The sequence below is a fragment of the Ammospiza nelsoni genome, chromosome 1, assembly GCF_027579445.1.
Source record: "Ammospiza nelsoni isolate bAmmNel1 chromosome 1, bAmmNel1.pri, whole genome shotgun sequence".
Classification (NCBI taxonomy): domain Eukaryota; kingdom Metazoa; phylum Chordata; class Aves; order Passeriformes; family Passerellidae; genus Ammospiza; species Ammospiza nelsoni.
The window spans coordinates 29,677,346-29,696,076 of NC_080633.1; the positions used below are offsets into that span (position 1 = coordinate 29,677,346).

Here is an 18,731-nt window from a genome sequence, read left to right on the forward strand (position 1 = left end):
CACTTCCCTTTCCATACTTAGCAATAGCTTTGACCCTCCTGAACTTACAAAAATAAAATGACAAGGTATGCTTATAATAACAGTGATATTTACAATACTTGCTCATTAAATTGAAAGGAATTCTTCTAATTTTATAGAAGTTAAAAGTAGCACAGGCAAATCTCTCCTGTGTTTTACAAGGTCACATGTCCAGGTTGAACTACACAGTCTGAAGCAACAGCCACACCATTTTACTGTCAGTGCATGTAATGTCCTCATCAGAAGGGCTGAGAATGGCCACAGTTTTTTCAGAAGGAAAATTTTTAAGGGTTTCTGGAAAATTAGTAACTAGATAGAATAAAGAATTCTCCTCCTGGACCCCACAAAATCTTTCACTTCCTCACACAAACATACCAATATGATTTGATTAGTCGCAATTTTTGTTTCCCAGCAGCAAAAAGAAATTTCTTCTTCCCATGCAGCCTTCAAAATAAGTAGCCCAGAGGCCATTATCTAGTACTTAAGTGCAAGTACTTATGAAATCTAACTATAAAGACCATAAAACAGCTGAGTGACTCCTATTTAAGGTATTTGTCTTTCATACAGCTTTATACATGTGAACATTTTAGATATTTTCTCTCAACAGGATGTTGACATTCTATTTCGCACCTCTCAATTTATAATAAATGTTGGAGAATTTTGCTCAGAAATGGCTTATAGAGTTTTGTTCAGACATGCCATAATCATATACAGCTGATGGAAAAGTAAAAGGCAGCTGTGAGGAGCAAATTCTCAAAGCCTGTTCCTGTAAACAACAAAATTCTCAGGCACCTTTATGTGAACAGCAGAAGTTCTCAGGCTGTTTTTTAATAACAGGTAAACATTCTGTCCTTGGCTGCTTTGGGAAAGCAAAAGTGACAAACATGGAGGCCTTGAGAACCATTCATATCAGGGTGAGAAAACAAATCTTGGTTTCAATAACAAACCACAGGTATTGAAAACAAAGGAGGGATTAATGTGTCATCTGTAACCTATGATGAGCTCGGGTTTTGCAATATGTATGAGCTTAATTAACACTGTTATAAAATGTGCATGATGGATGAATAAATCGGAGTTCGATGCTGATCAGAGGATGGGTCATCTCCCTTCGCTTTCTACAAATAAAAAAGTAATTTTACTTTAAAAATAGTTAGCATTGATGAATTTATTCAGGCTTGACATTTACTGATTCTTGGGAAAAATTAATTGAGAAATAGTGTCGGTTATTAAAAAAATGTTCTACCAGAAAAGCATTTACGATAATTTTAGCTACTAAAAGAAAATTAAAAAGGGAAAAAATCTGGTTGATAATTTTTATTAAGTTATATCTTCCACCACATGCTATCAATTTAGATAGAGTGTGATGCAGAAAAGATTGCCCTTCCTACATTCAAAAAGCAGTTTTGGCAGTTTAAATACTTTATTAAGGCAATAAAGATGCATTGAAGGAAGCACACAAGCAAAGAGCATTGCCCAGATACAACAATGTTTTTTCTGCTCCAGACACACATTAAATGCTAATTGCCAATCTTGAAATGTGAAGTATTTTAAATGGTAATGGCGTCACTAGATTTTTTGCAAGCAAGGAAAACTATTACAGACATCGAGCTTCTGGAAACCCGAGTAATACCCTGAAAGCAACAGCTTGCCTTTTGGGGTTTGGGAGGGAATGCACTTTTATTCTGGGTTAAAAAGGCATTCTAAATTTCTTACTGTTCTTGGTCCTAATACTGTAGAAATGGGATATTTTAGCCATGTCCTACTGGGGAACAGAAATGTGATTCCAAATCCTTCAGCGCAGCACGTTTGCTCAGGAGGATTGCTAGGTCTGTGTCACAAACTCACACGTCTCAGCCACACAATCACATATGTGCCACAGGAACCACCTTACCTTTCTCTGCATATAGACTGTCAAGAGGCTACAAAGCTAAATTCTGCACAGTTTGAAAAGAAACTTCAAAAGAGCTGTGTGAAGTTGCATCTTCACAGTGTATATTAGCTAAAGTGCTGCTTCAGGGTGGAAACAGAACAGTGTTCTGTTCATTTCTTTCTCCATGCTAAAACTATACAGACTGATAGAGCAATAATGACCAGGCAATTTTTACTAGCACAGAAGGAGAAAAAGACTTCTTTTTGTAACAGACAAAGCACAAGTATCTCAGTGGGCTATCCGTTTTAACAATGCCTTTCATTCCTCTAGGCCTCTGCTTCTACTTTAAAACTGTGACAAAAAACATAGTTACCACTGTTGGCTGTTTGATGAATTATATGGAGTGTGCTTTTACTCAAAATCTAATTCCTTACAATCACAGTTTCACATCACACATTAAAAAGATGTGAAAAAGATGTGTCTGTTTGGTACCTTTTACTGCTGATCTGCTGATTTCAACAGATTGATGTAACATGGAGGTGACAAAGTCTTCTAGCAAGAGTGTGCAGAGCTGCTGTATCATAAACTGAGGTGGCATTTCCAAAATCACCGCAGTTGGTTTTGGTTTGAAATGAGCCTAGATTAAGTGATTTTTTGCAACTTCTTCAGTTAATAGATATTAACCTTTAGCTGAAGGAACTTGATTTCAAATTAAGTCAAGGGAAACAGAAATATATATTCTCAGGTGGGCTTTCACTTACACGTGAAATACAAGTTTCTAGCATAAGATACACATTCAAAGTTTATGACAAAAAAAAATAAAAGGAAGAGAAGATAGACATAGCTGGACTTCTCTCATTGAATGAGCAGTTGAACTATCAAACGTACAGTTCTCTCTCTTCAACTTATGAAGTCACCTGATTGCAGATGTTCTGTAACATTTAGGAAGCCAAACAGTGTACAAGAGAAGTATTTCAAACCTTTTTTCAGGCAAAACTTCAGTAAGATCTTCAAACTATTCAGAAGAATTAGCCTCTTCTCTTCCACACTAACCAACTACAAAAAGATTCACTTTAAAACTTGGATAATTCACATTTTACTTCTGTAACACCTTAAAAAACACAAGAGTTATGCGCCATTTCATTGGTTTTCAGCAGCACACTTGAAAAAGCATTTCAAATGAACTGTTTCCCTGCACAGTGAATTGGATGCTTTCGTACTCACATCTCCACTCAGATGAAAAGGATTATTTTTTCTGTGTTTAGAATTTGAACACAGCCTAGAGGGCAGCAATAGCCAAGGATACAAATGTGTAAAGACAGCTGAATTTTTGAATGGCCAACCCATGCTAATTTATAACAAACTTTCTTCTCCCACTTCACTACATTTTCTAATGTTTTACTGAAAAATCATGTTGCAAACTTGTTTTTGTATAAGCAGATCCAGAACTTTTTCCTTAATCTGTGCACTCAGGAAAAACCCAGGCACTGCAGGTAGGAAAAAAGATGAAATTCTACACTCCAGACACCCATACATCTAACTAATGCATATCTAGAGAGAGAGCCTCTAGAATGCCAATGTATTATGTCAATCCTCAAAGTAGGAAAATACGTAATACTTTAAAAGATTATTAACCTTGCGCTGGACACTTTCCCAACCATAAAATGACAAACAAGGAACATAGAGGAATAGTTTCTTTTTCATTTTGTACTGGGGAGCTCGCCAGATCTTTTCATGGTGGGAGCTTGAGAGAAGATGAATAGTGCTGAGAGGAGATGGAATTAGCACCTGAATTTTGGCATAAAAATTGTGTCATAATATTGTCAGCTCACGCTTTCATTACCATATATTTCATGATTTTTAAGATACATTGTGTCTGGAATCAGAAAAAAAAAAAGATTGCTTTTGTACTTTATCAAGGTCTAATCCACAGCAGTTGGGCCTTTCTCTCCAAGCATCCTGCAGAGAAAAAAATTATCAGATATTTACAGAAAACCTACAAGAATCACGGCAAGTGTACTGTTGAACCCAGACCATGGAGTTGAACTCCTCCCCTACAGCAACAAGCCATGTCGTACCCTTCACTATATTGTATTCCCACTCCAGACCACATCCTACAGCAGCGAGAAAGAGCCAAAAATCCACAGCCAATCACTTTTGTCTGACAAAACTATTGGCAGATTTGTTACTACCATTATTCTTAATTATTTCTGACATTTAAAATACTTAGAGAATCCACTCACCCATAAATGTCTTTAGGATATTCAGAAATTAAAACTAAGAAAAAACTCTCTAGTGGATTTCCTGTTATTTCCATCTTCTGAGCTCTTCAGGTTACAAAGAATTTTCAGAAAGACAATTATTATCTCACCACATGCAAAGAGGCTTTTAGCTATCTGCATATGCCACAATAAAATTAACAGACTAAATGAGTCAACCTCACCTAATATCAGGACATTATTCTTGCCACTACACAAGAAATCAGTCTTTCAAACAACAGGAACTTGTTATGAACAATAACAATCTGAAAACAATACAAGCAGGCTCCTATAATTTTATGGGACCCTAGACATTCCATATCAGGAAGCCTCATTGCAGCTGATGGAGTTTTCAGGTGAACTTTCTCAAGAAAATGTATGTTTTAATATGAAAAGGAATGGCAACATCTTGATTTGGTAAGATTGATTTTGGTATTCTACAAATTCAGTGTCCACTCAAAAAATTTGACAGGCATATAGTAAAGGAACACCTCTTGTAAAAACATAAGAGAATGGTAAAAGACAAGTTAAAAAAACCAGGAATATAAAAATTTTTAAAAATGTACTTTATTTATAGTCAACTTGAATGGCAATGAATGAGTCATAATCACCTGAACCAAGTACTTATTTTCAATTCATGTTGTATTGTCTTCAGTATTAGACTAGAATCAATCAGAAGATGGAATAGAAAATATGACAAGCAGCTATGACAATAGCTTTTGCTATTTTTGTGAGGCTAGTAAAGACAGCATTTTACTATCCTGCTCTCATAAACCCCTTTAAAAAATAAGAAAAAATCGACTGACAGAATAGCAAAAAATGTTTTCTGTATAATTCACAAGAGGAGAATATTTGTCTCTTAATGATTGTGCATCAATTCCCTTTTCAATCAACACAAGCTGTGACAAGAAAAAGAGCAGAGCCTCCTCCAGTCACTTGACAGTTCCCAACGTTTTCTATCTTTCACTAGGGTGAAATTAAATTTGTTTCATGTTGGATAATCAATATGGTACTGAATTTCTAGTTAAGTAAACAACAATATTTTTCCACATGCAAAACTAAGCCTAAAAATACCACCAACAACCCTACCTTCTCCCCTCCTTGGCATGTAAAAGGTAAAAGAGCATCACAATTTTCTGTATTTCTAGAGGAATACAGATTTTCCTGAAAAGCAAACCTTGTAAGAAAAGTCAGACATCATGTTATTATAATGAACTTCCCATAAATCCAAAACCCTATAAATAAAAAATTACTTCAATGTAGTGTCAATTGCTAATATAACATCTACATAACAAGTCCATGCTAATATACTGAGTTCAGACAAGTACGTGACAAAATGCAGATGAAAGAGGCACTTCAAAGGCAGGAATGGATCAGATAAATACAGACAGTACAGTCATATGATTTCAATACACCCTGGAAAATTATCAGTAAATATAGATGGTGAAGAGACTTTGAGCCTCTGAGCTGCTTTTTCCTCTAACAAGGTTAAACTCTTCTCCTCAAGCAACAACTATTGTACTGGTGTCCAGTAACACATTAGGATTACTATTACTACACAATTCATACATAATTATCAGAAAGAACAGGACTGGCTTTTACTTTTGCACATTCCAGTTGTTTTAATGCCATCTATCTTGAGACACTACCTGTGCCTATTTATCCACTCTGGCTCCTTATAAAACAATGAGTTACCTGCCAGTGCACTACTGACTCAGAAAATTGTCAGCTCTCTCTCAAGTCTCCACTTAATCCCACAGATTCTCAGCTAGCACATCTGGCTTATGTCCTGCTCTGTGGCTAAATTGACCCCTATGACTACTGAGTTGAATTGTTAAGAAAGAAATGCAACACAACCTTGTTTTTTAACATGGTTTATTTCAGTCATCCACACAGCCTCCATACTTGATATTTTTTTCAGGACTGAGTGGGTTGTGAACTGTAGCATGGTGTAGGAAAGAGCAGCCAGAAACTTCTGAAGTCAGTTCTGCTGCTGAAGGAACTGTAACAAAAGATGCTCACTGGGAGAAGAGGCAAAAGCAAATTAAGTCATGGCTAAGAGAAACACCACGCTAAAAGAAAATTCTTTAAAACAGAAGTTGAAAAGTTTACAAAACTCCCTATGATTTGAAGTCTTAAAAGAAAAATTTCTCAACATCCTCAGCTGAGACATTTTGCTACAGTCTGAGGCATGGTCTTTTGAAGGACAATGCCAACATTAGTTTTCAGGGTTTCCCTATTTGTCCTCTGACCCTTCAGAAGCTGGACTTGGCCAAAAGGTCAGTTTTGTGGGGTGGGAGAATCTGAGAAGCTTGGAGTTGATTGCTCTACAGTACACCTGGTGTAGAAGTCTCATTTCTCATCCACTATAAATAAATTCAAAATTATTAAGAGACATGCCATTAACTCGAAATGTTATGTAGCAGCTGGGTAATCTGCTGAGGATATACTCATCAGCTGAGGTCTATTTTATGACCTCAGATGTAACTCAAACCATCAGCTCATATTGGCTCAGCCCTTGGCTGACAGGGACCATGTCACGTATCCCGCAGGGCGGCTGGAAGCCACCAGCGGACAATGGGGCGAGCGGCTGACACCGGCCAGCGGGGCCCGGGCAGAACAATGCAGCTGCTGCAGGGCTTGGCCCTGCTGAAGGAAACTCGCTTCTCCCAGGTTGTCTGAGGGGAGGGACGCTGAAGCAATGGAAATTCCCCAGCAGTAAAGGAGAACAAAAGAAGAGGTGTTGGAAGCTGCTGTTAAGAAGAGACAGCTTCTTCCAGAGCCTGACAGAGGACATTCCCCCCTGCAAAACAGAAACACACACTGTTCTGCAGGATGTGGTCTTCTGGGAAGAGTAGATTAAAAACTACTCCCTTACAGAGCACCAGAGCCTTGCAAGCCCCCACTATTCCGCACTGGAGCACAGGGTTGAGCACACAGCTGTTGCCAAGGGACCTGCTCAGGCCAGGGGTGGCCCTGGATCTAGCAGAGCCCCCCACAGCAGAGCTGGGCATCAGACACCCGCAGCCGGAACCTGGGCCGTGCACCAGCACCAGTGTTTTTGCACGGATCTGGAATTCTCTAGATTTCCCCCGTGATTAAAAGGTGTGGCTGCTGAAGAAATCAGTTTACAGAGCTTCCAAATTCCTTGCTGCGGTTGTTATTTGTCTGCAACAGGAGTGTCCCTGAGGTCAGGGCGCGGGGAGGGCATGCTAGGGCTCAGCGCTGCTCTGGGACCACCAAATCCCCCTCACTAGCAGGACTAACTCTACAAGGTCTCTGCACCTGGAGAGGAAACTTGAGGAGTAATCCATACATGCTAGATGAAAATACCTGGAAAAAATCCTTCAAACCCACACATATCCTTCCCTAAAAAAAAAAAGTTTTACTTTAAAACCTGTGATTTTATAGCATACTTTTTTTAGTAGTACAGCCATTATGGGTGTTTTTACTGAAACAAAGGGAAAAGTTACATTGATTTATAAATTCATTAAAATGCCACGAGAAAGAGCAGGGTCTAAGTAGACCCGTTGACTGCCATAGCTTTTGGATCAGACCCAGAAGAATGCTGGAATAAGTGGTGAAGCATTTTATTTTCTAACCTTTCAGTGGCTACTGCAAACAATGGAAAATACAAGCACATACTTAGAATAACTCTATCCTTTGCAAAATGAGATCACACCTAAAAATACTTCCTTTTGTTGCTGTATAACTTCAGTTTAGGATAATAGCTATTACATGCATAGAGTGAAGAGGAAAAAATATCTCCTCAAATGCTGGGTAAAAATTTTATATTCCATAGTAGGGTTTCTCCTACAGAAGAAACTTTAAAATCTGTAGTGATTCAAGACAATTTATGAAATAGTAGAATGAAAAATCTAGTTATTCATGGATAACATGAAATAAGGTAATAAAAATGCCAGGAGATTGAGTTACCAAATTATTGCTTGCAGCCAGGAAAAGCTACATGATGATGATAATTCTTAGTATCAAAATTATATCAAGTTCTAAGAAACAACTAAAAAATATATCTGAATTTTAGTTTTTCAGTTTGAAACAATTAGAGCAAGCCCACACAGCTTGAACTTCCTGGGATATACATGTGCTATTAATTTTGAACTTTGCTGTAGGATCCAAGCCTGAATCACCAGGCCTGTCACTTTCTAGTGCAAAGGTGTGTTTTGTCTGCTTGTACCAGCAACTTTTCCAGTGCCCTTTCTTCTCCATTTGCAAAGATATTTTTCCTGACTTTTTAAAACCATCTCCTTGAACTTCCTCAGCAACTTTCAGTGCAGCTGACTTTCGCAGCTGTGTTGCTGTGCTACAGATTTCATCATTGTTTGACCAGAAAAGAGTGTCGGTTAAACTAAAATCCCCTCTTAGAGTGATTTTCTACAATTTTTCATCAGTTCCTTGCTAAGTGGCACAGATATAACAGCGAACAATATTTCTGTAACCTGAAAAAGAGTAAATTACCATTTATTGAATAGCTCAGCACTGACCATCTTAAGAGAAGAGCAGCACTTTCTTTCAGCTTCTTCAACTCCATTACATATAGAATTGGCTTGTTTGTATTTCTAAAACACCTATTGAGATTAATTCCAAAGTATTCCATCAAAAACAAAAACAAAGAAGAGCAAATGCAAAGTTGCTGCCGAAACAGAAATATATCCATTTCTTTAGAGAATGTAGAGATGGCCCTGTTCCCTTCTCTGCCAGTGGGAATTTACCACTGACTCCAGAGAAAGAACAGCCAAGCTAGTGATTTTCTAACACTTGAAGGCAATTATTTTTATTTTAAAACACAGGAATAGCCTCCTGCTCTTATGCAGTTCTTAGCCTGAGGCTGCAGCCCTGCCAGCACTGTTAATGTCATTGTTTGTGAAGCGTATTCCCAGTCTCCGTACACCCACGCAGGGCTCCCAGCTCCTGGCCGTGATGTCCCCCTCGACACATTGTTCCAGCTCCCCCTGCTTCCTCGCCTCCCGGCCCGTCCCCCACCATTGTTGTCCCTTTACACCCACCCTGCATTGTTCTCACACCCGCCTGCCATCCCCACCTGGGAGGGACCCTTCCTCTCTCCCACTCCTCGCAGCAGCTCAGGCTCCTTTCTTACCTACTTCCATATATTCCACTGACCTACTGGCAGCAGAGCATTTTCCCTTTCTGAAAGCACATTACATGAATTACCACATCCCACAGCTTCTGCAGGCTGGGTGCACTCAGCTTTGAGAAGTCCAGTCTAAACCCTCTTAAAAAACAAAAAGATTTTTATTTGATTGCGACAGACTTTAGGTCAAGCCCAGAGCTGGGATTGATAGAAAGTATTATTGCATTTTTAGATATGGTATAAAAGGCTAGAGCCGATATTTCTAGGGAACAGAAATATGTAATGAGAAAGACATACATGTACAGAAATGGCTGACATGATTTACATGGGTTCCATTATTTTGGCCATCTTGCTTTTTCCTGCTCTCTAGTTTGTACATCCACCAGATTCTTTTGAAATAGTTATCTGTACTTTGCTGTATTTTTCATACATGTGTATAGGGATATTGAACTCAATTTTTTATGTACTCACTATTTTTCCTTACTTTTTTCCATGATACTTCACTTTCTCTGTTGAACTGTTTTCAAAATTATACTCCTTCCTTTCACAACATTGTGTTTATTGTATAGAGTATGAAGCATTAACTGTTTCCCATGCTAAAAGTTTATCTTTGCTAACCCTTGGGAAGAAGAGCAGCTATAAATGCTTAGAGTAGATAAAGTATAGAAACAAAAATGAATCCCTCACTTTATTAACAGACATTAATGTATTGTGTATGCCGAAACACGAAAAACTTGTTAAGTCTTACCATGGCTCATGCGATGAAAGCAGTAGTACGCAAAGTCCACTCCCAGAAGTGTCAGATACCATGTCCATGGAGAGTCCCAGGGCAGTTCAAAGAGTCTGTAGTTATTCCACACGTATATGTAACTAATTAACTCAATACTTCTGAATAAAACACTGAAATAGAGATCCAGAAATTTTTATCAGTAATTCTGTCAGTTTTAATTTCAGAACCTTTTATATATTTACGATTTACCAGCTGGAAATCTTTTTACAACACATAAAACCACTCTGCAATGTCTTCAACCTTTGTCAAGTGACATTACTATTGACTTCGGTGGAACCCTTGCTTAGTGTCTACAAGGTTTCTAAAACCAACTCCCACCCACTCACCACATTTATTGTGGCGTTAGGTACACTCAAAGGCTGAAGCACTCCTGTGCTCTGCAGGCATTACAGTGTTCCTGTTTTCCCAAAACTGTAAGAAACCCATACTTGCTAACTAGTAAGTCAGAAGTGATTGAAGAGTAGCAGCAATTACACCAAAACACTAACGTATTACATTAAAATACCTTGACTGCTTCCATGACAAGAGAGAACATGCAAGGGGGTAGGACTTCTGGGAGCAGTGAAATGTTTGATCTGCTCATCATATCACTTCACTTCAAAAGAGGATAAATGCAGCAGGAGGAGACAAAGACCAGTGCCTTTGAAAAGAAGGGGAAGAGCAATTGGGTTCTGATAAAGAGAAAGAAAAAAAATAATGAACTTGCAAAGGCAAGGAAAGCCCCCATTCAGGTCTCACTGCCCCTGAGTTCCTGGACTACACGGACACAGTAGCTATCCCTGGCCTAACACAGGCTCAGCACCGAGACCAGGAGAAGGAGAAAGAAAGTAGCTCTGAAATGGGCAGGCCAAACCTAGTAGTAACTCTCCACAGCTGCTCAGATTAATACAAATTTGGGTTGCCATGATTGCACCCTCCTCTGAGCACCCTACTACCTCATTGCACCAATTGGGGCCCTGAGCTACTTCCAAACAAATTACTTCGATTTTGCTGGATGAGATTTTCGGTGAATCAGGAAGCATTAAACCCAGGTTTGAATGGTGAGAGGCTGTGGGCACTGGGATGGCCCAGGTGACAATTAGCTCAGCTAGCTGTGAAATGGTGCCGCAGATGCAGATGGATATATATTTAAACTGGCAATTTTGTAGAAGAAACCAGTCCACAGTAGGATTTGTAGCAGATTCCTCACATTGTCTCCTACTACTCTCCTCTGTTGTGTTGCTGAAAATGTAGTGAAACAGTGGTAAACAGAATTAAATCAGCCTCTGAAATGCAGAAAATGGAAAAAAAAAGAGAAGTAGGGGAAAGATACTAATCATAGAAAAGTCACAAATATCCTTTTTATATATATCAATGGCTGACATTCACCTCAGTTTAGGGCCTAAGAGTAAGAAATAACACACACAAAATGTGGTTCTCAGATGTTATGCTGCTGCTGTTCTGTGGGGGGGAGGTAGAAGAATTATCAGCAACACCTTTGTACAAAGTCATGCAAGACTTTAAAAACCTATAAAACATATTCATAGTTGAAGAAAGACTCTGGGATACAAATTCAGGGAGCTTCCAAAGAACACTGCAGACAGCACCCCTGTAGACAGTACTTAAATAGAAGTGGCAACAAACTGCACATACGTGTTTCAGCCATGCAAAACCCTACCCAAAGGACAGACCGACATCTCTATTTCACCTTAGTCTCATCTAGAACTTCACCTTACATTGAAATCAGCTGAAAGATTCCCTGTGCATCTCTGTCACATTTGCTCATTCTTGCCTCAGTACCACTTCTCAGAGATATTTCTTTCAATACCTTCCCTTTTTTGGCTCTTTTTTTTTCAGCTAGATTATTTGTCATATAGTTGCCGGCATGGCCAGAAAAATACTAAAAACTACAAAATCAAAAAAGGATATAGACTCCTTCCCCTTTAAAGACTTTTTTCACACATCTGGAAAACATCCCTGAAAACAGTCTGGCCATGCCCTGTCCTTTTGGGCAGCTGCACTGAAACAGAAGGGAAGCTCAGCAAACATGGTTGTTTCAGCTTGCAAGCCACCCCCCATGCTATAGATGAACTCCATCTTTTTGCTTTATACTTTTTACTCAGAGCTTTTATACACCTGGCATCAGCACCTCTTCCCATAAGTGTTTTGAATAAAGCTAGAAGAAAACACCTTGAGTTTCTGTGGTGCTAGTTTCACTATTAATGAAGGAAAAAAGTCATCTTTTAAAAATCCCAACCTCCCAAGAAGAGCCTGCAAGCATAATAGTATCACATCCGCCATTTTATCCTGAGAGCTGAAGCACTGCAAGCAGTTGTTGCTCAGAAGAAAAGAACTAATATTTTTTTCCACAGCCAGGTGCACATCTTACCTACAACTCATTCCCAGCTTTACTATAATCATACAAGTTTTTCTCTTGAATAAAACCAAGACACAACAAACCCCATGAAATTCATTTCATTTTAGCAGCTTGACCATGAAGAATTCCTCTTGACTAGCAAGGACAGGTGTATTTACCACTTCAAAAACAACTTGGCTGTGCCCAGAAGGTGGACCATACACACCTGGAACATGTTTAATTTTCATAAGAGCTGTGTTCTATAAATATTTTTAAAGAAGATTGTATGTGTCCAAGCAGATTTTTACAATTCACCTCATGAGGAATCTGTAAAGTTCAGTATGAATTCTCAGTCCATTTCACAACAGGTCAGAAGGGAGCTGATATTATTGAAACACAAAGAAATGGGCATTTCTTAACATCTTTTCAATGACCAGGAAATTTAAAACACCTCTTGCAACAGAGAGTATCAGTTATTATTAGGTACTGTTTTCTTACTTTATTCTTCTGCTTTTATTAACATATAATGCCTTTGCAGTACATCCAAAGATATGTGACCTGGAAAACTTCCTCCATTTTTGTTCAGATTTCAGTATTTCACCATCAAGTCCTTTTTTTTTTAACACAGGCTGAGGTCAAGGTGTAAACCTTGAGCTAACCCTGCAACACATTTTTCATATATGCAATTTGCTCTGCATTCTTTCCTTCATGCTTGAATCACAACTCTACAGCACATAACGTTAGCTGATTACTGTAATTAATTTAGAGCAATCCATCATATTACTAGGCAGTGCTGGAGAAAGAAGGGTTGCTTAACTAAGTTTTTTTTTAAATTTACAGTGTGATAGGAAAGACCAGAGCTTGCATTCAATTACCATTCCTAAAGTTCACTTGGAGTTTTAAAGGTTTATATTCCCCCTTATTTTCCCCTCAAGCTCCTTTTTCACTTCTTGAAAATACTAGGAGAACTTAAGAAAACTTTTTCCTCATTTGAATGTTGTAACCCTAAATGTGATAGGAGTGGACAGGTAAGGCTTTTGTCATCTAGTCCAATCCTCTGAATAAAGAGTGATAAATCCTCAAACAGACACACTGTATAGAAAACTTTATTATATGCATTACATAGATCTATCCTCTTGGATTGTGAACATTGCTGCTGAAAATTTTCTTATTATGCGGAAAGCATACTTAGGTAACTGTTATGACCTTGAGAATTCTTGTCTCCTTGTTTCTAAAGATCATACATACTTTAATTAATGGCAATAATATTTGTTTTTAATAAACCGTTTCCCCCTTCACCTTCCACTGGGTCAGATTATCACTTCCTCTAATTAAAAAAGTCCAAGAAGGAAATTCTGGGAGATGAACTCTCCGTGTGGAAATGAAGATCTACTTATTCTGGATCCCTGTGGGATAATGAAGGAGGGAAAAGGTGGAAGAAATTCAATTGGAAGAAAAGGCAGCTGCCCATTTCAAAGAATACAAGTCCTGTTTTGCTTCCTCCAGCCACAGAGCCTGAAACTACATCTTTAGGAAACTTCTTCCACGGTGCCCAGGACAGTCACCAAAAATGAAAAGGGTCAGAGACAGGAGCTGCTGTCTCTTTTCCAAGCACGGGGAAGATCTGTGTACCAAAAGTGAATACTGCAAGGAAACTGCCTCAGCTCTCACCACTATTGCAGTCACCACCTCACATCACACTGGGAACTGACCTGGCGCCCCTGAGCTAAAAACACAACCCTACAGCTGGACCTACAAAAGCTGTGCTCTCAAGGGCTGTAACAGACTTGCATCCTTGGAGGTCAGGCACAGAGGGAAGCATGTTAAGACACCCTGGTCACAAGGTTATATTATCATTAAAAATAGTGAGATCTTACTACTACAGTTTCCCTGGGTTAAATAAATTCTATTTTCCTAGCCTGATTCAAACTATATAAATGTAAAGTTGCAAAATGTTGAACAAAGGCAGTTTCTCAATAATTCGAAGTTATTCAGACGATTTATGTAACAGCAGGATACATGAATAATTAAATGCTCTGTAAGGTTTTATTTCAGAATGAAAATCATAAAGATTTCAATTTCCAAGGATACTCATAGAGCTTTCTTTTCCAGATGAAACACTGGCTCCAGCCACAATTGAAATAAACATTTTGATAACACGATTTCAGTAAAGAGAAGAAGGGGAAGGAGGTAGAGGAGCCTTAAAAAAGATCCATTTGTAAAACAAAGCAATTGTGCTGCAACTGAAATCCCCTTTTATTTCCTGTACAGGTGCCAGGTCTTGAACAGACACACAATTTATTACCTTGTCAGCTGACTTATTAGGGTTGACACAAATCGAGCTGAAATATGCCTGACACATTGCAGTCAAGGCTTTTTTCACGCTTTAGCACAAAGCCAAACTTTCCACAAGGTGGAGGGAAAGGGAGAGGGAGCTGTGGGAGTTCTATTCCCTGTTTTCTATCATCAAGATGAATATGATCTCCTCTCCCATTCTTAATATGCAAAACCCAAGGCTAAAGAATAATTCACCAAAATGATACAGCTGGGAAATTATTATCAGGCTCTGGAAAACCCTTGATTACAGGAAATAGCACCTACATTTTGAGAAAATGTTCCCACCAGACACAAAAGCTGAATCAAAGCCTCTCCTCTTCCTCAGTATGGCTTTCTTCTCCAGCATTTTAGCCTAAATAGTACAAATCTCCAGTCTTCCTTGAGGACAAAGAAAAATATCAAATTCAAGTTGAAGTAAAAGGGAGGTGACTCAGGTATCCCTACTACTTATATTTTACACAGTACCACACAATATTTTGCCTGACAGAGCTGCCCTTTTATTCCCCAAACCTATTCCTGTTGCACTTCACTTTTTATCCTCTAATTTACGACACAAATATTAATTTACAGCAGTGAGTGGCATAAAACATGGAACAACAGGTGTTGGAAGAAAAAATAGCAGCAGTGTTACACTTTTTTTTTATAATTAGGTCCTAGTCTTGCTACATAATTCAACTTGTTTATCTTTGCTCATAAATAAGTAAATTTTTAATTGTATCAGTTAAAAATAAAATAGAGATATTTTCATGAGAAATTCCACTGCCTTCAGTGATATAATCCACAGTAGTAACTCATTATGCCCTAAGTTTATGAAAGGTCTTCAGATGCTTTTAATTACATGGTATCTATAAAAGCCTAAAAAGCCTAGTTTAAAACCTTCAGTACAACTGAGCTTCTGGCATGGTAGCTTATTCCTCTTCTTTTATGAGAATGGAAGTTGTATTTTTTTAATACCTATTTATACCTGCCCAGCACTGGGGGCAGTAAATTATATTCTAGTATCTTCAGGATACACCAGACTGGAATATTCTACAATGTCATCTCCTACAAGGCAATGCTCCTGATTTTTCAATTTTTATACAACCATCACCACATGAGTTCAATACAAATGCTTGAATAGGACCTTTTTCCAACTGAGGGTCTGATTTTGATCTGTCCTACTTGGCTGTTCCACTGAAATGAGCAAATCTGCATTATAGTTTGAGTTGGGAACAAATCTATAATATTCTCAAAGGTCACATATAAACAAGTAATGAGAAAAGGGTATTCTATTCAATTCAGATTGTTCTAGATAGATTCAGAAAAACCAAAGAACTAGTAAGAGTCCCTATGGTCTATAAAAATAGGGTGAAGTAGCTTCAGTGAAATATCATAGCACATCAAATGATGAAATAAGGAAGAATATTTACATGAGAATTTATGTTGAACTCCTTTGGTCATACTTCTGAATGTTTTATAAGTTAGTTTGTTTTTGTCCATGATACACAGTAGTGAAAGTCTATTCTTTTCAGATCTGTAACAATGATTTACAGAATCATTAAGAGACACTTTCCCCAATTTTCCTAACTCAAAAGTGTTGACCCAAGATTGGCCAGCTCTAAAAATGCTACCCCTGTGCTCCATCTAGTGGAGTCCTGATTTAAGATTAATTCATTGTTTAGCAGAGATGTCCTTCAGTCAGAAGGGTACTCTATACACAAGCAATTTCTTTGAGTTTTTTTCAAAATGTGTGAAAATGACACAATTTAGATTTAAGAAAATACAAAAAATCTGCACAACATTTAATGGATTTGAGAAACCAGTATATTTGGTGAGCTACAGAGACTACTGAGCTTAATACCATATTTTCAATAAGGGTAAATTCAGTCCACAGTATCTTCACAGAAGAGCACAAGTATATTTGAACATGTGCCCTGACAGCTTCTCTTTGCTTCTAAAGACATGGGAGGTGTAAAGCTGGGCTCTGACATTTTGAATGGCAATCACCAAGCCACTTACTGGCCCCACTGTACAGAAAAAGACCATGATACAATAGTAAGGATGTAGAAAAATATGCATTCAATGTAAGAGGTTACAATCTAAAAGAATAATTGGATCCCTAACAGGTTTGTGTGAAATACAGCAATCTGCAGAACATTACAGAACATAGAGACTACCAGTTGTTTCAGTCAATTAGTTTGAGAATATCCAAGCTCTCCCAAATACTTCCTTGTAATGCAAGGTAGTTTATATGTCATTTCATTAGAAACTCCAGAGATTAAATTCTGGCTCAGATCTTTCCTTAGTCATCATTAAAAAATCTCACTGGCAGAACTCCTGTGTTCTGCCAGCAGATATGCCCACATGTGCTCTCCAGCCTGCTTCAAACAAACGGAACCAGAGTACCAAAATTCTACAGTTTAAACCTCTGAAGATAAGGCTGCTGATATGCCTGGGAAGGGTGCAGATGGTAAAAAGGGATTAGGAAGGTAGTGATGAGCATGAGAGAGCAGGCAGGAAGCACTAGCATCTTTACTGGGCACAGCTGGATTTGGATTTACTGGAAAGCATGGCATGATTTACACCAAAATTATAAACTGTGCTGAAGTGATACAGTAAGAACATAGGATAATCAATCCACACAGAAGTAACTAATTTACTAATTTAGTCCCAATTGGTTCATCAATGCAAACCAGATTAAAAAAAACAAACCAAAAAACAACAATCTAATTAGATTAAACAAAAACCATTCAGGTAAGACAGTCACTGCCATGAGTTTAATTGAACTGATTTTGAAAATCCCCTTCCAAAGTCAGGCTTATGTCCTGAAAATCCTATCAGATCCTGCTGCACAGCACTACTCCCTTACTGAAATTGTTTATCTTACTCTGACTGCTTTACCTACAGAAGATTAGTAAGTTAATTCAAAACCTGTTCCTTTGACAGAGCTGTGAGGGCTGTGACCTCTGGCAAAATGTGGGAACAATCAACTACGTATACAGGAGAGTGAAGCCAGGAGGGTGCTCTTGTGAAATATGTAACTACCTAGTGCTACTTGGAGAGTGGGAGGAATAGGTAGGTGAGCAGATTCTGTCTCTTCAGGCCTGTTACTTATTAAAAATTCTATTTTTTGGACACATCTATTGACAGTGCCTTAAAGTGCCGTAACTAGCTGCTGCAGGCATGATTGTGACTGCAGGTTCTGTAGAGACTGAACCTAAAGCCTGACAGCTCTTGGCTGTCCCTTTTCCATTCCCAGACAATTTGCTTGTCTCTCTGTCTAAAGCAAATACTGTTTTGCTCAGAGAGTGAACTAAAATAACTGCATTTGGGATCAGATGAGCACCTGAACCAACATGAGAAAGAGAGGACTATGTAAGTGAGTACAAGAAAGACAGAAGTGCAGTAGCCAGAAGTTCAGTTGGTTTAAGGGCATGGCATGGGACCGCAGCTCCACTTCCCATTTAACCAGGTTAAGTGATTACCCTTCTAGTTTGGCCCCGTCTGCTCATCACTGCCCTAAGTGTGGTGGTTACCAGCCCTGAGACTTGCCACTATAATTGCATGCATAGCTGCTCCCTGACCTGGCTCTGTCAAAATGAATGCAGCTGAGCTTAAACACCTCTTTTATAGTTCTTGGGGGGCTTTTGTTTCTGCTTTTAGCGAGATCACTTTGTCAGGACCAGGTTAGGGAGCAATTAAATGTGCAGTTATGTTGGCAGATCTAAGGGGGCAGCTGGACCAGAAGCAACACATCTGACCATGCTCTAAACAAACATCTGTCCAAAGTCTTAGTCAAACAGATGTGGAGAAAAGATGTACCTAATAAGTCTTGAAGTGAAAATATAATTTACGAGAAACTGCATGTATCAAATTTTCTTCTAAGAAATGCAATCAGAAATTTATGAGATTGTAAGTTTCTATAGTCACATACAATGTATCTAATAGATACTTCAGGAAACCAGCACATAATTCAAATGGTTAAATCCATGCAGGCAACTTTTTTCTCTTCTGTCAAGACACTCTTAGCTCCA

The 18,731-nt window shown here is 38.5% G+C and overlaps 1 protein-coding gene across 2 annotated transcripts in view; it reads right to left on the reverse strand.

The window, feature by feature from the left end:
* Nucleotides 1-18,731, reverse strand: part of AGMO (alkylglycerol monooxygenase) — a 185,672-nt gene that overhangs the window by 155,589 nt on the left and 11,352 nt on the right. For both annotated transcript variants that reach the window (XM_059466938.1, XM_059466930.1), the window contains exon 3: nt 10,005-10,156. In XM_059466938.1, the coding sequence (XP_059322921.1) occupies nt 10,005-10,156 (152 nt within the window). The remainder of the gene's footprint in view (nt 1-10,004; nt 10,157-18,731) is intronic.